At 28.4% G+C, this 27,980-nt stretch overlaps 2 protein-coding genes across 7 annotated transcripts in view; both read left to right on the forward strand.

Moving 5' to 3' along the window:
* The window catches only part of LOC123266512 (mucin-5AC-like), a 28,929-nt gene extending 14,465 nt beyond the window's left edge, over positions 1 to 14,464 (forward strand). For 4 of the 5 annotated variants that reach the window (XM_044730786.1, XM_044730788.1, XM_044730787.1 and 1 more), the window contains exons 5-10: positions 710 to 996; positions 3,781 to 4,054; positions 4,136 to 4,595; positions 4,945 to 5,097; positions 7,220 to 7,986; positions 12,756 to 14,464. In XM_044730786.1, the coding sequence (XP_044586721.1) occupies positions 710 to 996; positions 3,781 to 4,054; positions 4,136 to 4,595; positions 4,945 to 5,097; positions 7,220 to 7,986; positions 12,756 to 13,778 (2,964 nt within the window). In that variant the 3' untranslated portion in view covers positions 13,779 to 14,464. Of the gene's footprint in view, positions 1 to 709; positions 997 to 3,780; positions 4,055 to 4,135; positions 4,596 to 4,944; positions 5,098 to 5,463; positions 5,571 to 7,219; positions 7,987 to 12,755 lie in introns of all 5 variants that reach the window. The other variant, XM_044730790.1, reaches the window with a different exon arrangement.
* Positions 14,465 to 22,509: 8,045 nt separating this feature from the next.
* Positions 22,510 to 27,980, forward strand: part of LOC123266600 (TBC1 domain family member 1) — a 33,103-nt gene continuing 27,632 nt past the window's right edge. Inside the window, exons 1-3 of one of the 2 annotated variants that reach the window (XM_044730899.1) lie at positions 22,510 to 22,764; positions 25,091 to 25,363; positions 26,883 to 27,092. In XM_044730899.1, the coding sequence (XP_044586834.1) occupies positions 25,250 to 25,363; positions 26,883 to 27,092 (324 nt within the window). In that variant the 5' untranslated portion in view covers positions 22,510 to 22,764; positions 25,091 to 25,249. Of the gene's footprint in view, positions 22,765 to 22,966; positions 23,110 to 25,090; positions 25,364 to 26,882; positions 27,093 to 27,980 lie in introns of those variants that run through there. The other variant, XM_044730900.1, reaches the window with a different exon arrangement.

Genomic DNA, 27,980 nt, shown 5'->3' on the forward strand with positions numbered 1-27,980 from the left:
TCATTAAAATTTATCAATAATTTTTTTTTTGGAGTTAAAGCTCAAAAAAATTTTTTTTAATTATATTTTAACAAAATTGTGTTTTATATTTTAGTAAAAAAAATATTTAAAGTTAATATTAATTAAAAAAAAATTTCTTGAGAGAAAAAAAGTTTTCTTCTTTGGCAATCAAATTAATTTTTGAATCACAAAAAAAAAATTAGTACTTGTAAAAAATTTTTCTAAGAGTCTAAAAAAAAAAATTAATAATTGAAAGCACATATTAGTTTAACTGAGAGTAAGTGAACGAGAGACCTGTAGATTCCCAGGGGATGATTATTGACGTTGTTATAAACCCGTAAAATCGATTCTAAATAGACTCTCCATTTGCTGAGAAGTTTTTCATTCAAGTTACCGGTCTTGCTCACATAGAAAGTAATAAAAATAGGATTTTATTTTATTTATTTCCCGGCTATTACCTATTTATTTCCACGTATTCTCGGAAAAACCGAATTCACCAAAAGTAAGCGCTATAAAGTGTCCTGAAAGGAATAAGGAAGAAAATTAGACTTTATGAAATAAAGTAAAACTATAACAAGACGGATGTTATTTATATATGTATGTAACATGTACTTTTGCCTAAAGCTGCGGTATAAAGTTATATCTACAACATACAATATCCATTATGAGCAATGAGTAAAGTTTGTTGTTGGTTTTTGTCTGTACGCAGAAGCAAGTTGTCGAGCGATTGCGCAAAGAAGTCGAGGGATACCAGGCGCAGAATGATAAAGGCGTTAAACTTTCAGTAGCTTCGCTTTTGGGTTTAACTAATAATAACAATAACATAAACAATAACAACCATGCCAGCAGCAATAACAACAATCACTTCACGCCAAATAATGATCAGGATAAGGATGATGTTCTCCAGGTCAAGGTTCAAGCTAATGGATTAGCCAAACGTCGACGATTAAATAAGGATAATTTTAGGAATGGAGTTAATAAAAAAATACGTGCCAAGTAAGTATTTTTTTTTATATTTAATCTATATTATTAAGAGAATAAGAAAAATTTTGTGGCCAGTGTATTTATATGATAAAATGGGTTTTTATCGTTAAATTTGGTATCATTAGAAAGGTCTTGACTTAAATTTGTGCCTTTTCAAGGTTTCATATTATTATCACCAATAGTCAATTTATGGTGATAAGTATTTAGGCTGCTTTCGAAAATTCTCTATCTCTAGATAAAAAAGTTTCTTTGTTAGACCAAAAAAAACCTCCTAAAAGATGAGCTTGATGTCTTGAAAATTGAGCTGGGGGGGGGGGTCCCTTTTCCCATTTAAAATACATTGAAAAAAAACTTTTTTCTGTATTTTTATTGTAAATCGAAAAAAAATTTTAAATTTTATAATTGACAGACTGAATATAGATGAATTAAGTAAAGAATTTTACGAAATAAAATAATTTGTTGTCGAAAAACAAAAAAAAAAAGTTATTTTTGACTTTTTATAATTTTCGTTTTTTGAAGCCCTGTAACTTTTTTCCTATGCATTTTAGCGAAAAAATGAAAGAGACCTTTTTTGCAGAGAATTTAATTTCCTACAAGATAACGAAAAGAGAAATTTGAAAAAAAAATTTTTTTGACGATTTACAATGAAAATACAGAAAAAAGTTTTTTTTCAATGTATTTTAAATGGGAAAGGGGACCCCCCCCCCCCATGCACCAGCTCAATTTTCAAGATATCAAGCTCATCTTTTAGGAGGTTTTTTTTGGTCTAACAAAGAAACTTTTTAGATGTATTTTCTCAAAAAAAAAAAAGTTTTTTTATTCTGACGTAGTCTAATATATATGTATATATGAAAAATATATCAAAATGCAAGTACAGTGCAATTTAACATAATTAAGAAATGACCTTTCACATATCGTGTGAAATATTGACATTTTTAAAGATATAAGCTCATTCTGATGTTACACTCATCAAGACCTTTCATTTAAGTACCCACATCAATTTTTCTAATATTTATGAAAAATATATCAAAATGCATGTGGGTACTCAAATGAAAGCTCTTGATGAGTGTAACATCGGGATGAGCTTATATCGTTAAAGGAAGTCCTTTCGCTCTAGTTGAGTCACAACAACTGTAGTAGTCAATATTCGATAAATTAAAATAAAAAAACCCATAAAAATTCCTAAAATTAAAAAATAAATAGTATATGAGGTGTTAATCGTTGAAATTTTGAAAATCAAAAAAAAAATAGTTAAATACAAAAATTAATTTGACTCTTGTAAATCAGCTTAGTAACCTGTCCATGATTTGGCAACGCTATATTTCGTTTGTTTACATTTTCATTTGCATAATATAATCTTAACCATGTTTAAGTTTTTGCAGTCAGTGTAAATAAATAAATTAATTAAAAATGTTTAGTCATAAAACCATAACATTCTAATGTCTCATGGCAAAAATGCTAGTATTTTTAAATTATTGTTTTATTTTTCAATTATGAAATAATTAATTAATAAGTATGAATGAAAAACATAAGTGCGTTAACAGCCGAGATCAGTGATAGCAGTTTCTATCGGCTTAGCGAAACGAATAGAAATTTTGAAAAAACGTTTTTAGAGATAATAGATAATTTAATAAACTATTTCACCACAAAGCGTTTTTTTCAAAAATGTCATTCGTTTCGTGAAACCAATCGAAACTGCAATTGCTCTGCTGTTGGGAGTGCGACAGAGATAGTTCCGTTGAACTCCGTGAGAGCAAAGCGAGAAAAAGATGGTCTCGCCTGTTAAAGTTTAGTTTGAATTTATTGAATGGTCTGAAGCTCGCGCGCTACGCAACGTTGCCAAATATTCTGACGCCATTTAAATGTAAGTTACTCAAAAATTTTCTGATTTAATAATTTTAATTTCTCCATAAATTCCACGGTAGCCTATAAATTTTATTGCAAAAAATCAAACCTGAATATTTCGAAAACCTTATTTTGAGTTTTTTTTTTTACCCCATCTAATCGGTGGTTAATGTCATAATTCGAGAAAGTTGTTAAGGTCTGACTTTCTCGTAAGACTCGGAAAAAATACTAACATTTTTAGAAATTTTTTTTTCAAAAATTTCCACGGTGAAGAATAAATTAAACTTCACTAGTAGATAAATAAGGACTTTAACTATTAGATAAAACTTAATTTTATGCATAATCTAATAATTTTTATTTAACATTGATGGCAAAAGGACCTCCTTATTAAAAACGTCAATAAAGTACAGTGCAATTTAACAAAAGTCATTATTTAATAAAGCAAAATTTTATTTATTTATTGTTCACAATTCCCGGCAGTCACATAGTGACTGCAAAGTTGCTAGTAATAACTTAAATTAAGTTGTGAAATTAAGTTAAATTTAGTTTTGAAAAAAAAAAATAATTACTAACTGTACATATAAGTCTAATTGATTTTTTCAATAGAATTTTTATAAAGAAATAAAAAAATTTTGAAAATTCTTTTAAATTTTTGCAATTGAAATTAAAAAAAAATTAATTTAATAATAATAATAGTTATTATTATTATTGTTTTAAATAAAATTTTTGAATGATAAAAAAAATTCCAAATTCTTTTACATTTCTTCTTAATAAGAAAAAATTTTCAATTTTCTTAGAGGGAAGTTAAAAAAAGTAATTTTTTTTTCCTGACTTAAAACTTAATAGAAGAAATATTAAAATAGATATAATAATAATAATAATAATAATAATAATAATAATCGTAAAAAATATTTATTTTCATTATTATAAATATTTGTAAAATTTTTACAGAGAAACTCCAGTAGAAACTTTATCGATAGACGATGATGTGATAGAATTATCAATTGAAGAAAATGATAGTAATGAAAAAGAAGAAAATATAATAAACGAAAATGATGTAAAGACGCCTGTTGATAAATCAGAGTTACAGCAGACTGAATTTCTCGATAAACTTGGTCTAATAACAATATCTAACTTTGATAAGTTACAAAGTAAAAAAGCCGAAAGAAAACGCAGAAGTCGCGCTAACCCCCAGTTTGTTTGTTCTACTTGGGAATTACCGACGGTAATATTTATTTATCAAGTTTATTGTTTTTTTTTTTTTTTATAAATTTTTTTATTAATTTTGTTAATTTATTTTATTTAGAAAAAAAAGAGGCACTCGTACTTACAATCAGGGAACGCGCCTCAGACGAGGCAAACGACGGCGAGACTCAATGGACCCTCGCCGCCTCCACCACCGCCAACGGCGACGTCATCTGGCCAGAAAGTTCAAAAATCTCAGTCGGTGACAAAGAGCGTAGCTGGTTCCCCGCCTCCCTCGCCATCATCTTCTTCCTCATCGCAGTCGTCGAACTCAAAGTCACTTCTACCTGCTCAAAAGCCCTCGGGAAAGCCAAATATTCTTCGGAATTTGAATGAAACACTTGCTCATGGTAGCTGCAACAAAACACTAGAAAATGGTAGCAAAAGCCAAACAATTACTTCTAATTCCAACTCGGTTAAAAGTTCGCCGTCAAAGGTTATGAATATACCCGGGTTGCCGTCGAGTCTCACTATTGAGAAAATAGAAAATGATGTTGTATGCATACATTGTAGGAGTCCAGGTATTTTCATTAATTTTTTTAAAATAAAATTCCAATTTTTTTTTTTTAATTAAATTTAATTATTTTGATTAACTTTTTAAAAATAAAATTTCAATTTTATTTTTTTTAATAAATTTAATTATTTTGATTAATATTTTAAAAATAAAATTTCAATTAGTTTAAAAAAAAAAAAATTTCAACTTTTTTTTTTTTAATAAACTTAATTATTTCGATTAATTTTTTAAAAATAAAATTAAAATTTTATTTTTTTAATAAATTTAATTATTTTGATTAATTTTTTTAAAATGAAATTTCAATTTGTTTTTTGAATTAAATTTAATTATTTTAATATAAAAAAATTAACTTGTAGGAATGTTATCAACTTGTGAAAATTGTTCAGCAAATTATCATACCGCATGTCACGTAATTTTACCACCACCACAACGACAGTGCCCGAAATGTTATGAAATGAATCAAGATAACGAAGTGACGAGTCCAGTTATTAAAAAATCCGATGAAATAGGTAATTAATAATTATAAATTATTTTTATTTATTTAGGAGTAAAATATAATTAATAAATGAAAGTTAGACAACTAAAAATTTTTTAAATTTTTTTTCGGAAAAAAATTTTGCAAAAAAATAAATTTGTAAAATACTTGAAAAATTATAAGTGCAATTTTAAAAAAATATTTTTCATTTCTAATTTAATGAAAAAAAAAAAATTATAAATGTCGGCTAACTTTAGAACTATAATTAATAAAGATGATAAGAAATACAAGCGTGTGTTTGTCAAAACGAATTACTAATCTGAAAGAGGATTTGTTTTTGAATTGATTAAAATAAATGCACATTGTTATCTATTGTACGCGAAATATGTACTCGTTGCAGAGGAAAAAGAGCGAGAAAGATACGAGCAGCGAGAACGAAACGCGGATCTGAGATTGCAGGTTTATGAGATGGAAAAACGATCCCAGCTGCTCGGCCAGTCACTTCAGGTTCGTCCTGTGGCCTGTGTAGACAAAAAATAATTATAAAGTTAAGATATTTGTTTTGTTGGAATGCTCAAATTTTTATTTATTTCAGTTATATTTTTAGTTTTTTTCCATGTCAATTCAAAATAAGAGTAATTCCTCTTTATGTATTTTATTTTAAAACCTGCAAGCTCTTGGATTTATTTTTATAATTTACGCCATTGTGTCACATACGCTTATTACGAATAGATTTCCCCAAGGTTTTATTTTCTTTTTTTTTTATTGAAGAATCGTTCAGTCGTTTTTTTGTCAAAGAATTCATTAAAAACTTTTCTTGTTCTAGCTTTGGTTAAATTTACCAGTAGCAAGAGATTTTTAAAAATTACTTTTATTTTTAGATATAAAAATTTTATTTCATGAATTTTAATTATTTTTATTTGAAAATTTTTATTACAATTATTATTTTACGAATGAATATAATTATAATACGAAAGACTGAATGATTTATTTGATCTGCACAAATGGAATGATCGTCGTTAAATTAAAAATTCAATTAATAATTTAATTTATTTTAGTTATTATTTTTCTAAATAATTAATTTAATTACATTTTAAAGTATTAATTAAAAAAAAAAATTTTTAATTAAATTTTTTAAAATATTTATTTTAAAAATTAATAATATAAAAAATTTAATTAAATTTTTTTTTTTTGAAAAATTGAAAATTTTAAATAATGACTTATTACATTAAAAAAAATCAATAAATGCATTTTTTATAAAATAATTAAAAGATCTAAAAAAAATTTTTTTTTTTCAAATATTTAAGGGAGACACCGCTGTGACGGTCGAAAAAAAAAGGTGATTTTCGGGAATTTTTTTGACAGGGAAAATAAAGGAATTTGGGGATCGGATTTTTTTATTTTATCAAGGGTACATTACAGATTATTACCCTAAATTTTTATTAAAAAATATTTAATTATTAAAAAGTTATTAACAATCTCGTAGAGCACTAGAAAAAATTTCCCCCTCCATGGTCACGTCGATAACTCAAAAACGGATCACCTGAAAATAAAAACCCAAATTGCTTTTTAATCAGTAAGGATGTAGTTATCGTTGCACGTACTGAATTTAAAAAATTTTGATTTTAAAGATTTTTTTAGCCGGGTTAAAACAAAAAAAAAACAGTAAAAATAATGAGAAACTTTTCAATCAGTCACCATTTTTTTGAAAATAAAAATTTTCAAAATTCTGTACGTTCAACGATAACTACATCCTTACTGATTATAAAGCAATTTGGGTTTTTATTTTCAGGTGATCCGTTTTTGAGTTATCGACGTGATCATGGAGGGGGAAATTTTTTCTAGTGCTCTACGAGATTCTTAATAACTTTGTAATAATTAAATATTTTTTAATAAAAATTAAGGCTGATAATCTTTAATGTACTCTTAATAAAATAAAAAAAATCCGATCCCCAAATTCCTTTCTTTTCCGTCAAAAAAGTCCCGAAAATCACCTTTTATTTCGACCGCCACAGTGGTGTTCCCCCTTAAATAAAAAAATGCATTTTTTCAAACCTGCTAAAAATTCATCAGCAATAATTATTAAACCCCGATCATCATCTAGCATAATTATAAAAATCATGACTCAAAAATAATAACAATATTTAAAAAACCAGGTCCAGCACCGATTGAAACAGGAGCTGCTGAGCAAGCAGGAGAAGACCCAGAAGTCAATAAAGAGACTGGTGGATTTCATAAAATTGATGCAACAACCCCCAGCTTCAACTCAAACTTCGGGGTCCAGCAGCTGCCACCATCAATCCAGCTCATCCCCATCGGCTCGGGGCCGCTCTCCAGCACCAACATCACCCAGTCCAACCACTCACTGTTCGCAGGTCCGCTCAACATCTCCAACAACTTCATCGGCGGGCCATCGAACGAAAACGCCGTCACCTATTCACCCGTCATCATCAACCAGTTCCCCTCGCAGCAGCCCTGCATCGGGCCCTACATGCAGCCGGACCCGCGACTCACTTACAACTACGGCGTCCCCATTGTCAGTTCCTCAGACCACCACCATCACCACCACCACCATCAACAACACCATCACCATCAACAACATCACCAGCACCAACATCACCAACACCAGCAGCAGCATCAGCAACAGCAACCACATTCGTTTCTTATCATCAAAAAGCTATCCGATCCTTGTGTCGGTGGACTCGTCACCCGCTACCCAACCCAACCTCCGTGTCCATCAACCATCGGCTACAGTCTGCCAATCTCCTCGGGACCAGCAATCGTCAGTTATGCAAACCAACAACCAGGCCAGCCTATTATCAACTACAGTATCGGTACAATTAATCCAGGGGCATCCGCATCTCAACAACTTCTCACAAGTTCTACCTCAGGAATTCCCATTGCATCACCCCAGGCCGGTGTTGTAAGTAATTTATCAATTTTTTTTTGTTAAATATTAATTTTATTTAATAAAGAAAAAATAGAATAATTTAGATGTGGTCTATTTTTATGATAAAATTAATTTTTATTGTTAAATTTAGTATCATCAGAAAGATCTTGGTCTTAATTTGTGGTTTTTTTTTAGTATTTTATATGTTTTTTGATGATAGTTATTTTTTTTTATTAAAATTTTGGAGGAATTTTAAATATTTTGTTATATTTAACGCTATCTACATTTTACAATAATAATAATAATAATAATAATAATAATAATAATAATAATAATAATAATAATTTTTCGGTGGCCGAAAAAAGTCTCACTGAGTAAAGGATATAACATCTTTGCTTAATCTTAAATTAAAATAAAGATTTTTAATTGTTAGATATATTCACCCAAGGATGAAAATAAATAATAAGTAAAAATTAAAATTTAAAGAATTTAATAAATAAAAATTTAATGTAAAATTAAAAAATTAGTCTAACATCAATTTGGATTGGGGTTAATGGCTTTGAAATATAGAACTCTTTATTTAGTAAAAACACCGAACTTCGGAAAAAATAGTAGATAATAATAATAATAATAACTAGCTGTTACCCGCCCGCTCCGCTGGGCACTTTATAGAATTATATTTTGAGATCTAGACTTGAAATTCAATTGGAGTATTGTTCTGACTTGCACAGATTCAAAATTTTATCAGATTGGCCTGTACCTTTTATCCATGTCATAATTCTGGCGAATATCTATTGTAACTTTCAATGTGCAATCACTATAACATTCCCGTGGCTTTCTCCAAAAATGAATAATAATTTTTGGATTTACGATTTTAATTTTTGATTTTACGAAATCTCTTAAAATGAGTAGCCAAATTTCTTTTCCGCATCTCAAGTGTTTAGAAAATTTATTCATTTTAATCTGTTACATTCCCGCGATCCCGTAATAAGAACAATTCATTGGTTATGTGATCAGCAAAAATAAAATGTATGCAAAATACTTAGTCTGTTGACTATATAGCTACATGTAAAGTTAAATTTTAGAAACCTTACAATGACTTTTTCGCCGCTGCCAAAGAAACGATTGTGGTAAGAAAATATAATTATTAAAAAAGGAAAATATTTTAATCCGTTGACCTTGGAGGCCATCCCTGTAATTACCTGTTTCTCTCAAGATTCTATCAAATTTTATATCTGTAGGAAATATATTTGAAGAATATGAATTTTTTGACAACTATCACTCCCGCACTCTTATGTGAGAGAGAAATTTCGTAAGATCCTATTCAAGATGATTTTTACATTATAAATAAAATATTCCAACAAAACTTCGAGTCCATAGAAACTATTGTTTTGAAAAGAGAGATTTTCATTGTTAACGCCTCCGCAGTCCCTTTTGGGGTTGAAATTTGATAAAATTCATTCTTAGCTGAACTTGACATGATACACGAAGACTCCCACCAAATTTGAAGTCTGTCGAAGTTACAGTTTGGAAATTAAAATTTTAGATTTTAACACCCACCCCCGCAATTGCTATCGGAAGTAAACTTTATTGAAATCCATTTTGAGATGATCTCTACAGGAGACATAAAATATTTCTACCAAATTTAGAGTTTTCAGAAGCTATATTTTGGAAATGAACATTTTTTATTGTCAACACCCACTCCCGCGATCCTTGTTAGAGGTGATTCGTTGTAAAATCCGTTCTTAGATCATTTCTATATCACATATAGAAGACTCCTACTAAATTTGAAGTCTATAGGAGCTATAGCTTGGAAATTACAAATTTTCATTGTTAATACCCACCCCCGCAAACCCCTGTGGGGTAAGCTATCGTAAAATTCGTTCCTATATTATTTCTACATCTCTTACAGAAGATTCCTACTAAATTTGGAGTCGATAGGAGCTATAGTTTAAAAATGGGAATTTTTTATTGTTAACGCCCTCGATATCCTCTTTGGGATAGGATATCGTAAAATTCGTTCATAAATTATTTTTACATCACGTACAAAAATTTCCTGTAAAATTTGGAATCTGTAGAAGCTATAGCTTGAAAATTACAAATTTTCATTGTTAATACCCACCCCCGCAACCCTCTGTGGGGTGGGATATCATAAAATTCGTTCATAAATTATTTTTACATTACTTATAGAAAATTCCTACAAAATTTGGAGTCTGTAGGAGCTATAGCTTGAAAATTAAAAATTTTCATTGTTAATACCCACCCCCGCAACCCTCTGTAGGGTGTAATATCGTAAAGTTCGTTCATAGATTATTTCTACATCTCTTACAGAAGACTCCTACTAAATTTGGAATCGATAGGAGCTATAGTTTAAAAATGGAAATTTTTCATTGTTAACGCCCCCGCAACCCCCTTTGTGGGTGGAACTTCGTTAAATCCGTTCTTAGCTGACCTCTACTCGGTAAAAAGAATATTCCTATCAAATTTCAAGTCTCTAGGTCTTATGGTTCCAGAGATATCGTGATGAGTGACTATATACGTTCCTAGGGCAGCGGTCACAGGAGCTTTTGGTAGTTTCGGGTCTACATAAATATTTTTTACCAAGATTAAAAGCAAAATCTTGGTGTATTTTTTAGATTACAGGACAATCGAACGCAAATAACTTTACAACTTCTTGGAGCAGCGGTCACAGGAGCTGTTGGTAGTTTGGGGTTCTCGAAAATATTTTTTACTAAGATTAAAAGCAAAATCTTGGTGTGTTATAAAAATAACAGGACAATTGATCGCAAATAACTTTATAACTTCCTGGAGCAGCGGTCACAGGAAAATTAATTAATTTTTAGCTATCTTTTGTATTTTTAATTTCTTAGTACTTATTTTGTATGATTACTATGTTTTAAATCGTCTTTTTTATGAATTGTAAAAAATTTATATTTGTAAATATTTAAAGATGTCCAAAATTGAAGATATCTAAATTTACTGGTCTATATTTAGAGATGGCTATTTTTTAAGTTTACGAATAATTAAAACTGTCAATTTTTTTATATTTCTAAATTTTCAATTGTCTTTTTATTGACTTGTCTAAATTTATTCTTCTCCATTTTTTTAAATATCTGTCATTTCACTTGTTAGTTTTATGATTTGTCTAATTTCATAGATATCTTATTTTTAAATTTTATAATTTTATGCTTATCTTTTTTAAAATAATTCCAATTTTTTTGGTAACTAAATTTTTACATTACTTCCTTTATTATTATCGAAATTTTGAATTATCTTTATTTAGACAAATAATTTTTTTATTGTTTCTAATATAATATTTATATAAATTTTTTACTTAGTGATTTCTTTATTTAGAGTTGACCAAATTTTGATGTTTCCATTTCCCGTAAAAATTCTTGAACGGTACGAATCATTGAAAGGCATTGTACGTTATTTAATCAAGAATATCATTCAGTGAAATCTACACAGTAAAAAATTTTGCGCCATTGCGTTAAAAAATTTTGTGTTAAAAATTTTTATGTTAAATATTTAACACTTTTTTGTGTTGATTTAACAGAATAAGTTAAATTTACACATAAAAGTGTTAAATATTTAATACAAAAATTTTTAATACTAAGTTTTTTGACACAATGACGCAAAATTTTTTACTGTGTACCTTCCATTTCAGGTTTGGCCAAATGGCGTTTTTTAGATATATTTTCTTTTTTAACTTTAAAAAATTGTATAGTTAAGATTTTACGCCGCTGTTACCACAGAAAGTTTTTTGTTCACATTTTTAAACTACGAATATGTTCTTTTGTAAACTGGCCGAAAAAAAAATTATACACCCTTTCACCTTTAGATCACCAAAATTTCGAATTCTTAAAAGTAAAAGGGCGTATAATTAAAGACATACGCCCTTTTACCTTTGTAATTTTTTTTTTTCAATTTTAAGCGCAGAATGTGTCTACTACTTGATTGGTAATAAAAAAAAAAAATATGCGCCCTTTTACCTTTGCAAAGGTAAAAGGGCGCATAAATTGTTATGTCCTTCTACCTTTAGGCACGCGATTTATCTTTCGATAAAATAAAATTTCATAAGTTTCTTGAAATATGCTTTTCACGGAGGTACTACACCTTAATTGGCTATCCAGTCTAATACAACAATTTTTATTTATTCGTAATATTTTTTAGCGTGTATTTCCCTCCAGGCATATACAATTTAGCCACATTTCATATTTAAATTTTTCATTCAAGATAGATTTGACTGAAAAAAAGTAATTCGGACGGTCCAGACCAGGACTATTTATTCTTCCGAGTTATTTTTTTCCTCCGAATTATTTTTTCAGTCAAGTTTATCTTTAATGACAAATTTAGATATGAAATGTGGCTAAATTGTGTATGCCTACAGGGAAATACAGACTAAAAAATATTACAAATAAATAAAAATTGTTGTATTAGACTGGATAGCCAATTAACTTAAAAATTGAAAAAGTATTAAAAACAACCGGTCTTTAGAAATAAATATTAAAAAATAATAATAATTCATCACTTTAAAAAATAACTAAAAATTTACGAAACTTTTCTTTACAATATATCATAGCTACTATTAAAATTTTTATTTTTTAAAGTAGTCCATAAAATAATTAATAATAAAATATTATTTTAAAAATTCCATCCAAAAGTACCCAATGATAAAAAAATATAAAAAAATTAATCTAAAATTTCATCTTGATAATTAAACACTAACTGTAGATTTAAACACTAGAATTAAATATAAAAATCTAAAAACAAAAATAATTAATAAAAATAATTCCAAACAGGCCATCTACGACCAACGACTCACCGAGGGCCACCCAGGTATATTCTACGAGCAATTCTCCGCGAATCGGCTCATCGCCGAGCCCCAGCGACCCAACCGGCAGCCCACTAGCCGCGCAGTGCCCAGACTCAACCGTATCCCAGTGTTTGACTCGCAAAATTCCAGCACTAAGAATCCAAGTGCACCAGCTGGACCAACTAACCGAAAACGACGTAAGCATTACGTACGTAAAAACCGAGACAAAAAGCAAAAAGGATCAGTGGAGAGTGCCAGTGACAAGTGTGACAAGTTCAGGTCCACCAGCGAAGCCAGTGATGTCTTGCGAGCAGGGACCGAGCCTGCCGATAACCTCCCCGATGATCGTCAGCAAAGAGATATCGATATCCAGCCTGGGTCAATTGTCGAGCGACTGTACCGGAGACTCGCTGAAGGCCAAGAGCCAGCCGACTCTCCGGCAAAGGGACTCTCCTCCGAGCGAGCTGACAGAGACGAGCACTTGAAATTGGAAGAAGCGCATTTATCAGCGCCACTTGCAGCAAACTTAGTCTCGTCTCTGTCTAGCGACCGGCCGCACTCCTGCCCGACTGTCAAGGGGAGTCTCTACGGCGGGAGTCTTAAAGTCGACTCTAATAACAAAGAGAACGATAACAAGAACGAGAATGAACAAGGGTGCAAGGTAGTCTCCAGACCCGGTCGCAGGAGTCTTGACTCCCTGCAAGCTGATCTGACGAACACCTGTCGGCTCTGGACTCCCGTTCGCAATCAGGATAATATTAATCAAGAGACTGACAAGGACTTCGAGCCGCCCTCTGCTGAAGACACTCTAACCGGTGATGAAAATGACGATCCAGAGTCTGGAAGGCTGGAGATCGAATTAGCTGATGATGAGGAGGAGGAAGAAGCCTCAGACTCCCCGGATAATATCGACGAAGAAGCTATTGTCTCTTCTATTGATATGACCGTGCTTGAAGATTTTGAATCTGCCATGCGAGCTGAAGAATACGGCAGTGTATTAGAATCTTAATCTTAAGGCACTAAATTATTTTTAAGACTCGTGCCTCAGGAAAAATTTATAATTATTGGAGCTACTATTTTTTATTTAGTAGCGACTTCGCTCATTTTTTTGTAGAGTAATTTTTTATTTTATTGATTAATTGTTGATATTTTTTTTTCAATATTTCATTTCACACTTATACATATTGATGTTCTTGTTAGTTTGTATATATCGACCAAAGTTAATTAAAGTAATTATCAGCGACAGCTCGCCAAAGATACTCTGATAATCTAATAGTTGTAAATTGATCAATAATTAACGGGAGAGCTGATTTTAATAAATACGAAAAAAATAAATTATTAATGAAACACGCACATATCTTGTTAATGTGTAATATATGATTATTGAATTTATTTATTTAATTTTTTGAAATAAAAAAAAATAAATGAGACGTATGGTGAAAATTACGCTGGTTGTAATTATACAGCGGAGCCATATATTTACCAATATTGCCTTAATAGTAATTGAATTCACTATTCTGATGATTTTATTAAATTAGTGATAATAAAATATTTTTTAATAAATAGTTCGATACTTTGTAATTACATTTAACATTAATGGTCGTTTATTATTAAATAGTGAGGGAGCTTTTAAGTGATAATCAAACTATAGATAATTACTCAATATTTTATGTTATGTCGTTGTTTAGTTTAATTTAATAACTTATATGTTATTTTAAGATAATTATAATTGGTAGTTGTTTATCAATTAAAATTAAGGCGTTTTGTATTTTTATGGATTCATTTTTTCGTAATAAATCCATTTATTATTGATTAATTCATTTTTTAACTCAATCTATTTTTTAATCCCTTCATTAATTTTTTAATATGAAAATCAAATTAGCCGACATTTTGAAATTTATTTTATTGAAAAATTGTATAGAAAAAAATTTTACATGCAGAAAATTAAAAAAATTATGCGTGAAATTTTGTACAAATATTTTTTTAGTTTTAATTTAATTAATAAAAAAAATAAATTATTTGACGTCGGCTAATTTATTAAAATTTATTTAGTGTATATTTAATAGTTTTACGAATTTTATAACAAATAAATTGTGGCAAAAAAAAATTAGAAAAAGAAAATTAACATGCAGAAATTTTAAAAAATAACAAATTCAATTTTTTTAAAATAATTTTTTGGGACAAATTTTTTTGTTTAATAAAATTAAAAGATTGTTAATTTAAGTGACTGCTAATTTTAATGTCATAGCTAATTTTAGTATCGTTTTTTGTGGTGGACATTTTGTTGAATTTAATGAAAATTAATTTAGCAAATATTTAATCATTTTTTTAACAAATAAATTATTGCTAAAAAAATTAGAAATAAAAATTGACATGTAAAAATTTTAAAAAATTAAAAATGCAATGACATTAAAATTAGCAGTCATTTAATCATTTTTTAATTTTTTTTAACAAACAGATTTTTTCCAAAAATTTATTTTTAAAAAATTGAATTTTTTATTTTTTTTAATTTTTTCATGTCAATTTTTTTTCTACTTTTTTTTGCCATAATTTATTTATTAAAAAAATTATTAAAATTGTCAAATATCTGTTAAATTAATTTTCATAGAAATGCAATTTTTTAAATACAATTTTTTTGAATAAATTTGTTAAATAAAATTGAAAAATTGTCAAATAACTGCTAATTTTAATTTGATTGAATTTAATTTTATTGATAAATCTATTTAATTTTAATTGTCGTACTTACATTTTTGATGAATTAATTTTGAAACTAAAATTAGCCGACACTCAAAAATTTTTGATTTTTTTTATTAATTAAATTAGAACTAAAAAAATATTTTAAAAAATTGCATGTATAATTTTTAAAATTTTCTACATGTGAAAATTTTTCTTCTAATTTTTTAAAAATTATTTTCCAATAAAATAAATTATAAAAATTTTTTAATTTTAGCTAATTTAATTTTCATAACACCGGCACACAAAAAAAAAAGTTGTCTGTACACCGGGCGTCACCTATCTACGGGCATATTTTTCGACCCGCTGAACACGAATTTCAAGTCAGTTTAAGCCGTCCAGCCTTCAATTTCGAGTAAATTGCAAAAAACCCCAAAAAATAGCGAAAATTCGATGTTTTGGCAAGAAAAAAAATTTTGAGATCTAAGGCAAGCATAATTTTCATGTCTTTTGATCTGTTAAATACTAATTTCGATCGTACTTTAATCATAAACGGTTTTAAATCTAAAAAAATTGTAAAATATCCTTAAAAATTGCAAAAATCATGAAAAATTGGGATTATCTTATTACAGGAAATTTTTTGGACCCGGATTGACGAAGATTTTCATGTAATTTAATCTGCTTGATCTTATTCTGCAATAAATTTGGCTCATAGTCCCCTCAAACATTCATAAAACTGCAAAAGACCGATAAAGTAGCAGAAAATTGCTGCTGAAAAAATGGAAAAAAATCTTTTAAACACAATTAAATAAATTTCTTGTGTTTTTTATTTCTAAAATACAAGATTAAGATCCAAGAATTTACACAAATTGGATTTCCCTCGAGGTTTTTGAAACACCGTAAATTTTCGGTATTAATGCATTTACCATAAATTTACCGTTATAATTCTGAAATAATACGGTATTTCTGTGGTTATTTTGGCCGGTTTTTTTACTATAGTTATACAGCATTTCTACCGAACTTTTGCTGCAAAGTTAAGGAATACTACGATAAAATTACCGTAAAACTCTAGAACTTTTACCGTAAAAAATCTATGTTATTATTATGAGTTTTACTTGTATACCGTTTTCTGGTTTTTACAAGGCTAATTGTCTCAGCTTCTCCGCATATAGTCTTTTTCAACTCTTTATTATCAACATATGCTCCGCTCTATATTATCAACACAATCTTTCAACTCTTTTATTATCAACATATTCTCTGCTCTTTTTATAATCAATATGTTCTCCACTTTTTATTATCAACATGTTCTCCGCTTTTTATAATCAACATATCATTTCGCACATAATTCTATTCTTAATGCGGCTGTGGACCGACTTGTGCTTTCTGTACTGTATTTACCCTATTCCTCACCCCTTTCTATCGGTTGTTGGAATAGTGGCGATGGGGAAACCACAGAGAAAACCCATGCCAGTACAGTCGGCTACCGGAGCGATCTCCGACGGTTGGTGTTGGAACTATTCGAACAATCGTCGGGGCTCGAACCCTCGCCTCACGACATGATGCACGAACGAACTAACGGGATAATGACTTAGTCCGCTCAGCCATCATGCCGCTTTAAAAAATCTATGTATTAACTATAATATTACTATAATTTTACAATAATAAAATCGTATTTCTACGGTAAAAATACCGAAGATATACTGCAATTTTGCCGCATTTATACTGATATAATTAAAGAAAGTTTGGAAAATCCAAAAGTGCACGCCTCATAACGCTCATTCATTTTTAAGGAAAAAATTAATTGTGTAATTGAATAAAAAAAAAAAAATTATAATTAAGTAATTTCTTACAGAGTATTTTTTATTTTTTTTTTAAATATCGGCGCCCTTTTTTCTTGTCATGCGCACGCAGTCTAAAAAATCTAGCTTGATCAAGTGGCGCCATAGTTTTCATGTGACAAATCAGAAAAGTTCGTTTGGCTTTGTACGGTTGTATCGTAGTGAATTTTAATAAAACTTCAATTAAAAAAAAAATACGTAAACTAGGCCACTGATATGAAATACGGACCCAGTTCATCGAATTCTTAAACTAATAAAAAAGGTCCGGTTTTGAAATATCAATTTGTTCGGGAGTAATCGTTGGTACATCCAAGTGGGGTGACATCCGGACGTCCACGTAAAATTTTTTTCAAAACGTTTTTTTTTTTTTTCAAAATAGCAACATGAAATGATTTTAGAAAGTAAAAGATGCACGGAGAAAAAAGTGTTGCTATTATCACGATACAGTATAGTGATGATCACGATCCACGTATGACTATACTTTAGATGCGCATATGTCCAATCTAGTGGATCGTGATTATCACGATCCACATGGGTTCGGATATCGAATGTCTATATTGCTATGGTTTATAGATGATCCGAATAAAAACAATTTCACTGTAAAAAAATCACGCCAAGTCCACGTTCATAAGACTATTAAGAAAAAAAATTTTTATTTCTTTACAAAAAGATATAGAATAAAAAATTAAAAAATCCAAGTAACCGATATGGTTGTATATGATTTTCGGCAATTAAAAAAAAATTTGTTGTAAATTTAAAAATTAAAAGAAACAATTTTGGAACGTATTTAGTGTGCGTGGTTACGAAATATTTCACTTTTTATGAAATTCCTAAAATCTATCTACTAGGACTTTTAAAAAAAATTGAAGTACACAATGACGCACACCAAGTACGTTATAAAAAAAATAACATATTTTTGCGTAAAGTAGTATGGGATCGAATTATTTATGCTAAAAAAACCTTTTATGAAAACACAAATGTTATTTATTTCTTTATCAACGCAGTAGAATTATATACAATATTCACGGACACAGCATTAACACAGTTAACATAGGAAGATTTATTTCTTTACTAGACCTTCAAAAAACGACACGAGTTTTTCAAGATTTCACTCGAGTAATTTATCAACAACCCAATTGTCCATATCGCTGTTAATATAAATTGGTGCAATTATCGCTATTTCATCACCAAAATTGTAATAGTATATTACACACCTAGGGAAGTAAAGTAAGAAATGTCTCAGATCACATGTAATTGTTGGCCGAGGCGAAGCCGAGGTCAACAAACATGTGATCTGAGGCTTTCTTATTTACTTCCCGAGGAGTGTATACTATTTTTTTGTCCGACGAAGGCGGAAAGCGGCAACTTAGTTTAGCGCAGCGGGACGAAAGTTGCCACTTTCCGCCCGGAGGGCAAAAAAATAAATAAACTCGCAAGTTTCAGACTTGGTTATGTGTGGTGGCGCTGAACGCGTCGTGGATAGTGATAATCACGATTCGTTTCGCTGTAGTAAGAAAACGTTTTGAGATATTCACTAGGGTAAGTGTGGGTATTACTGTAATTTTTTTCGTAAGTCTCACTTCGAAAGCATTTTTATAAAATTTTCTCAAGATAATAATAACTTTTTTTTTTTTAAACAAAAGTTTGACTCATTATTAACCCAAAATAAAATCAACAATGAGAGAAACAAATATTTTCGTTAAATAATAAGCATTTAAAAAGAAGTCTAAATGCATGTATTACTGCAGGTCTTAAAATAGCTTGCTCCTATTACTGCGTGTCCATTACTGCAACTGATCCAGTTACTGCGTACCTATTACTGCAGAACGGCTATATTTTAGGATTTACTTAAAAATGAACAAAAACTTATCAAAAAGAAAATTTATTAGTTTAATGTAATAACAAAAATTCTTCATAATCTAAATAACAGGTAACACAGCCTTAACGTATTATTGATTGACCAAAATTCGTAAATTTTAATTGATTTAATTTTACAATCTACTGATTATTGCTTTCCTGGACTTGTCTCGACTTCTTATTTTTTTGTTTATTAACTTTTGATTTTTTATTAATTTTATCCATAGTTTATTTTTCACTTCAAGACAACTTGATTCACGCACTTATTTAGATGTTAGAATAGCCGTGTTTACGTCCGCAGTAATAGGTACAGACATATACAAATAGAGGCGCTTCTATTACTGCAGTCGACTGAGAAAATTGCAGTAATACACGCACATGCGGTTTCTCGGTACCAATTACTGCATGCTTAATTAAATAAATTTTACTGATCAAAATATAATTTTTATTAATTATTTGATTCTAAAAAGGGTTATCTAACTTCTAAATGTAAAAAATATATTAATTAGGTCATTTATATAAAGAAAAAGACTTTTTACGACCACCTCTTTTTACACTGAAATTCTTAAAAAAGATAAAATTATTCACTTCTGTAACTACTTAATTTTTATAATTAATAACAAATTGAATAATTGTCATACATATAAAACCACTATGTAGTTATTTTCCGAAAGATTTAAATTAACAGAAATAATTTGTTTTTAATCAAAAAACTCATAACCCATTTATTGATAATTAAAATAAGAAAATCTGCAGTAATACCCACACTTACCCTATACAGTTAAGCGTGGTATTCAGTATTCACTGTTTCGAGCATAACTGTATTCATATGGTGAACATGACAATACTGTTTTGAGCTAATCACGATACTTCGTTCACGATCCACTGGATCGCTATAATAACAATACTTTTTTCTCCGTGTGGTTTAATTTAAGTGTTTTTTCGGTGTACATCTACTTATATCATTGCATAAGTGTAATATGGTTGTGATAGAGGCATTTAAAGATCACAAAATTGCTTGACCTTGACGAGTCGAGTATAAAGCACAACCTCACGCGCTTCGCGCTATGAGGCGTGCAATATAATGCTTTCTACCATAAGATGGACGGTGGTGTTTATTACTCGGTGGGTGTTATTAGTTGACTGAGTAAACAGTAACAGATAATGTCTCTGATAGCTCAACTGATGGTAAAGCCTTTGGCACGTAACTAAATAATCCGGGTTCGAATCCCGGTCTGGACTAAAAAAAATTATAATAATAATAATAATAAAGAAATGAATCCATTATCTCCTTAAAAATTATTCATGATAATTTATAATATTATAAAAAAAATTTTAAGCTATTGAAAAATAGTAGTAAAGCCAGCATATTTTTGGTATTTTACCGGTAATAGAAAGTAGGGATCTTCTTCTCCGGTTTTTTGTTGCAATATTTCCACAGATATACAGTAAATATGCCGTACATTTACGGTTTAAATGTTGTTAATATACCGTAATTTTCCTATTTTATTGCCGTAAATATTCTGAATTTTTTTCGTAATAATTCGGCAAAAAAACTGGTTAAAATAACTGAAGTATTACGGTAAACATACAGCATTTATATCGTATAAATACCGAATTTTTGCGGCATTTCCAAAACCGTGAGGGTTGTAACGGTTTTTCGAGGGTATTGTACTGTTTCATTCTCAAATGATCTACGACGTGGACACCTCTTCTTCTACTTTTTCCTTTATTTAGTAAAAATTTGCCATCGTGTTGGGATTTCAACTTCTTCGACGTGGAGACTTCATTTCATTGCATGATCGCTTGTACTTGCAATCAGGGCACCTCCATGGGGTGACGGTGGGCAACAGAACCATCTGGCAGAGTCCCTGGGTTAACGGCGTGGGTGCCGTTATGACAGGTACAAGTGATGAGTACTTTACGATGCAGGGATTCGGAAACCCAGTATCGGTGTCTGGTCAGGGTGACTTAAGTGAAATGGAGACTAGGTATCAAGGAAATTGGAATATCAACATGATGGTAGACTATTGCTGGACACTCAAAAGAGATATACCAGAAGAAAATAACAAACGAAAGAGAAATCCACTCCGTAGATCATTTGAAAATAAAAAAGTTCGATACCACCGCAAAACAGTTTAAAAGTTGGGAAAATCATTTTTCTAATTCTGTTAATACGTCATTTTCATAGATTTTACAATTTTTTTGCATTTTCAGATATCAATCTTGTATTTTTTCAATAAAAAATACAAGAAATTTATTTAATTGTGTTTAAAAGATTTTTTTCCATTTTTGGAGCAGAAATTTCCTGCTATTAAATCGATTTTTTGCAATTTTATAAATGTTTGAGGGGACTATGGGCCAAATTTATTGCAGAATAAGATCAAGCAAATTAAATGACATAAAAATCTTCATCAATCCGGGTCAACAAAATTTTTTATACCAAGATAATCCCAATTTTCTTCGATTTTTGCAATTTTTGATGATTTTTTTTAATTTTTTTAGATTTAAAACGGTTTATGATTAAAGAACGATCAAAATTAGTATTTAACAGACCAAAATACATGAAAATTATGCTTGCCTTCGATCTCAAAATTTTTTTTCTTGCCAAAACATCGAATTTTCGCTATTTTTTGGGGTTTTTTGCAATTTACTCGAAATTGAAGGCTGGACGGCCTAAACTGACTTGAAATTCGTGTTCAGCGGGTCAAAAAACATGCCCGTAGATAGGTGACGCCTGGTGTACAGACAACTTTTTTGTAATTAATTCCCTGGCAGGATGCATCTGAATCATCTGAAGTGATCACATGATACTGAAGTTAGCGGAGGTTTTTAATTTTTTAATTTTTTTTTAATTAATTAAATTATAACAAAAAAATTTATTTTAAAAATTGCACTTACCGTTTTTAAAGTTTTTTACAAATGAAAATTTTTTTTTATAATTTTTTCAATAAAAATAAATTCTAAAACTTTTCAAATGTCGGCTAACATTCATCGAGATTACAACATAAGAAAGTTAGCACATTCCCGTAGCGGCGCGGAACGGTCAGATTTCGAAACATTCGCTAATTCACTCGTGCGCATGCGCTTAAATGAGGGAAAAAAATGACAGTTTTCAAATAATATAATGGCGGTGATAAGAAAAAAGTTTTTTTTTAATTGACACTTGTCATTTCTTCTTAATCTCTACAAGTTGAATTTATTATTTTATAATAATTTAATTGTTAAAAAATAATGAGATTCACAGTGTTAAAATAAAAGACTGTATCGACAGTGTGTAAAATCATTTTGACATAACGTACACGTTACGCTATCAAGATGTCAGTGACGTAGATGAAAAACGCCGATCTATAATCCAGAAACTTATCAAGTATGTGTTGTGTAGAGGAATGTAATGTACACCTTTCTCCAGTTTAGTACCAATCCAGCATTGAAAGGCAAATATCTTGATATTTAATTTATCATTAGTGTAACTCAGTGCAGTGTCTATAATTGATGGTTGATAGTTAAAATTCATCAAGGATATTAAAAATAAATAAAAGTTTATCATGACACTTTAAAAACCGTTGACTTCAAGAGAGCCGTGTAATAACAAATATTATAAACATAATAATTGATCGTGACCAGGTAGTGTGAATAAATAATTTTATTTTTATTATTATTATTATTTTGTCAAGTGAAGATATGGCTTCTGGCTACTATTCATATCTCGTGAAATAATTATTATGATTAAATACGAGTACTTGCTTCTGGATTAAGAATAGTATTATTTAACACTATTAAGAATAGTTCACACAAATATTCAACACAATATTAAGAATAATATTATTTGACACTCAGCTTGTGCTGGCCAAGTGGATGTTTTATGGTCTTAATCGTAAAGGATAAAGTATAACATCCGTTTAGACAACCGCGAAAACCGCGATCAAGTATTTACAAGCATAGTTGTCAAGTTGTCAAGTGGTCTGTCAAGTAATATCTTTTATTTATTTTATTTAGAAGAAAATTTTTAGTATTTTTATTTTGAAATTGTATTTTTAATCATAATAATTAATTTCATTAAAGTTTGCAGTCACTTGAGTATTTTCTTATTTTTTTTTTTCAATTATTTTTAACAATTTGCATTTTTAATTTTTAAAAATTTTTACAATTTTTTTTTGCCATAATTTATTGTCACTAAAAATATTAAAAATCTGCTAAATTAATTTTTATTAATAATTAAATTTTCTTAAATTAAACTTGATTAGTTTTTTATTTAATAATTTAATTTTTATGGAAAAAATTGATATGTAGAAAAATTATACAAATTTATTATTATTGTTATTTTATTTTAATTTAAATTAAAAAATTTGTTAAAATTTAATAACACTGAAATTAATTGACAGAAATTTTTTTGTACACAGAGAAAAAAAAAACATTTTTGTCCGGAAAAAATTTCTTGGCTTAAGAATCGTTTGAAATAAATTTTGGTTTTTTGACAAAAAAATATCATCTATCATGATAATAAAATATTTTGATAGATTAACAAAAGAATTGGTTCGCTTGAATTGAACAAAAAATAATTCGATTAATTCGATCAATTCTTGAGACAAGAAAAAATATTTTTTAAAATTATCAAGAATATTTATTTATATTTAACGTACAATTTTTAGGAAAATTTTCCTTGGTGCACGGTACAAGATTGGTTAGGTGTATATATTTATTTATTTATTTATTTATTTATTATCAAGAATATATATTCTTGTGACAAGAAAATTTTCTTAAGCGTAGTATTTTTTTTTCTTAGTCTAGCAATTAAATTATTAATGAAAAAAATTTAATAAAAAAATTCCAAATGTGAAAACTAAATAAAATTTTAACTGTAATTTTTTTTTTAGTATTTTTTTTGTAATTAATTTGTTATAAAAATTAAAAAAATTGACAGTTTTCAGTTGATTTCAGTATCATTGAATTTTTGCAAAAAAAAATAATGTTTTTTATATATATTATATATATTTTTTTTTTATTTAAAAAAAAAAACACTATTTTAAAAAAATAGTGTTTTTTTATATAATTTTTTTTTTATTTTTGTTTATTTAATAGTCACATAAACAGCATGTTCATGAGCGGCTTCAAGATTATAAACAATGTTAAATAATTATAAATAACATTTCAAAAACACATAGAAAATAATAAAATAAATATTTAAGCATTTATACATGCATGAAAATTTTGAACCATAATAACTAGTGAAGCAATATAATAGCTAAATATTTGGACTGCAATTTAAAAATTAAGACTAGATTATATTTTTGTGAAAATTTTTAGCGGCTTTAATATTTTTATCACTTCCTGAAAGTTCTTCTAGTCATTTAAAAAATTATTAGCGATTGTTAATTATGAATTATAATTATTAAAAAATTTTGTTTGTAATTAAAAGCAAAAAAAAAATAATGTTAATAATATTTAACTTTTAGATATGAATTTATCTTTAGAGCATCAGAATATTATCGTATTATCTTCAGCTGATGATTAAACGAACAATTTTATTTAAAATTATATTAAGTGATAAATTTAATGAATACCTAGAAAAAAAATAAAATAAAAAAAAACATAATGTAATGGCTAGATAAAAACACAGTCAAGGTTGAAAATTTTGTAATTTTTTTTATTAATTTTAAATGCAAGTTTTAGTTATAAAGTTAAGTGTTAAGTATTTCACACTTGAGTAATTTTTAAATTTCTTTACATAATTTATTAACTCAAATATTTATTCTTTAAATTCGAAACATTTTATTTCATTTATAAAATTACTGAAGTGTTTTTCGGTTATTAAAATTTTTTTTTTAATTCAGTGACTCATTCAAAAGCTTTTTTATCAACTATTTAATTTAGCTGTTAAAGAATTTATTTTTAATTATTAGATAAAAAAATTTTTTAAATTGAGTATTAACAATTTTATTTATGATTGCAGAGAGGAGTTTTAAAAATGAAAGCACTTGAAGCCAACTAATCAAAGATGTAAAGGAACTCACGTGCTCGACTTACCAAAAGTTCGGGCTAAAAGGAATTATATGGTACAGTTTCTGGAGTAATAAAGTCAGTCACGCAACCGGTAGTACAAAATAAAAAAATGAAGTTAGTACCGGCAATTTATCTAGGATCCACGGCGATAGATCGCCGATTTAGCAGCCCCATGTTGCCATGGATCACGAAGGAAATTAAGCGCCGAAGTAATCATGAGAGGGTATGACGCTTTCTTATTTACTTCTTACTTTTAATAAATATAATACAAGTAAATAATTAGTTAAAAATTTAAACATAAAAAAAATTTATAATTACTTCAGTATATATCAAGCATGTCTTTTAAATGCATAAAATACTTGCTTTTTTTTTTCAATTAAGTCTTGAGCGAGACCATGAAAATTACCGGACAATAAAATTCATTATCTCCAAGCGTCCTTTACTTCTTTACATACATAAATATTTTATTATTATTGCTATCTTTAGCTTATTATTATGCTTGAAAGTTTTACGTTTAGTAAATTGCGTAACAACTTATTAAATAATCTGCATTTTTAATTTATTTTTGATCGATAGGTTACCCAAATTTATATAAAAGTCTCTCAAATAGTCCACGTTGAGTTTTAATCAGCCCAATTAATTATTTAACTTTGTTAACTTAATAATAACATCACGTTTTTTCTTTCGCATAAAAAACTTTCACTCAGACTTGAGAATTTATTAATAAAATAATGATATGAGTCAGTTGACTTTATTTATAAATTTATTTTTAAGAGGGTCAGTCAGAAGTTTCAAGAGTTTAGTTGTGACAAAGAAACAAATTTTAAAAAGCTTTTTAATTAAATTTAATAAATAAAATAATTAATAAAAACTAGCAACCTTGCAGTCACTATGTGACTGCCGTGACTTGTAAACTATAAATAAAAAAAATTTTGCTGTATTAAATAATGACTTTTGTTAAATTGCGCTGTACTTTCTTAAATATTGACGTTTTTAAAGATATAAGCTCATCCCGATGTTACGCTCATCAAGAGCTTTCATTTGAGTACCCACATGCATTTTGATATATTTTTCATATATACATATATATAATATATATTTTAAAGAAATAAGCTCATCCTGATGTTACACTCATCAAGAGCTTTCATTTAAGTACCCACATGCATTTTTGATATATACATATATATAATATATATAAATATATGAAAAATTGATGTGGGTACTCAAATGAAAGGTCTCGATGAGTGTAATGTCAGGATGAGCTTATATCTATAAAAATGTCAGTAGTTGACAAGATACAAGGTCATTTCTTAATTATTGACATTTTTAACGATACAAGCTCATCCCGATGTTGCACTCATCACGAGCTTTCATTTGAGTACCCACATGCATTTTGATATATTTTTCATATATTTATATATATATAATATATATAAATATATGAAAAATTGACGTGGGTACTCAAATGAAAGGTCTTGATGAATGTAACACCGGGATGAGCTTATATCTTTAAAAATGTCAATAGTTCACAAGATACATGGTCATTTCTTAATTATGTATCTAAAGATAGAGCATTTTCGAATTTAGCCTAAATACTTATCATAATAAATTGACAAAATTTTTCTTATTCTCCTAATAATATAGATTAATAAATAAAACAAAAAAAAATTTTTTTTTAAATAAATCAATAAATAAAATTAAAAAAAAAAAACTTTTTTTTAATTTAAAAATTTAATTCCCAGGTAAATCTCCACGTGGCATCAGGATACATATCCGCATACACAAATGATAAGGAGCAGCCTTTGTTTCGGCACTCATTAACAGGTACTTCAAAGCCACAACCGCTTTCAGCGAATTCCCAAGACTCCAAGGGTAGCAATTTTCTGTACCTTATTAAAGGAGATGACGGACTCTACTATTATCATCTGTTCAAGGTTGAGAATGCGGAGACGGTAAGTAATATATTTAACACAATTTATATTCATCTATATAGATACATATTCATCCGTATACTTATTTAGTAATTTAATAATTAAATATTTTAAAAACCCAAGCAATTCAATGTTAGATAGCTTCCTGCTATATTTATCCTTAGCTTATTTACTTATTTATTTATAAAATTTGTCCTTCGATTAATCATTAATGTTACTCTCGTTGTTGATGTTTTTCATTCCAATAGAAACAACATTGTTCTCATTGATTGTGTTTATATCTACCACGCGTTTATATAATCTTTTAGTTTCAAAAAGTCAACATACATGTGTATCATTATATTTGTATCTCTGATATACGATTAAACGTGAATGAGATTCATGTTTGGTGGATGATGGGATATCCGCTCGTTCCTGAAAATATAAATAGAATAAAATTAGCGAATGAATCCACTAGACAGTTTGGCAACTTGTTAATTTAAATATTTACTTTGCCAACGACAATCTCTTTTGTCATATCATATTATTATTATAAATATTATATCTTCCGTCATTTCATTTAAATTATTTAAAAATCTAAAATTTATTTTATCTAATTATTAAAAACAAATCCATTAAAAAAAAAATACTTATATAATTAAAGCTTTCAACATTCATTAAATTACGTCACATTTTTTTATTACAAAGAAGAGTTTGCAGTAACATTAATGCAAAATCAATTGCGACAGTTTATAAATTAACAATGTGTCATAATCTGTACTATTTTTTTTTCTATAATTATTATATGAAATAACTGTTGTCAATTTTAAAAATTAAAGATGAATTTTTTATCTATTATAAATAGATAATTGTTGAATAGAAGGGAATGCCAATGCCGCGTTCGATATAAATTAATGTCTAGATATTGTT

Source organism: Cotesia glomerata, linkage group LG6, assembly GCF_020080835.1.
Source record: "Cotesia glomerata isolate CgM1 linkage group LG6, MPM_Cglom_v2.3, whole genome shotgun sequence".
NCBI lineage: Eukaryota > Metazoa > Arthropoda > Insecta > Hymenoptera > Braconidae > Cotesia > Cotesia glomerata.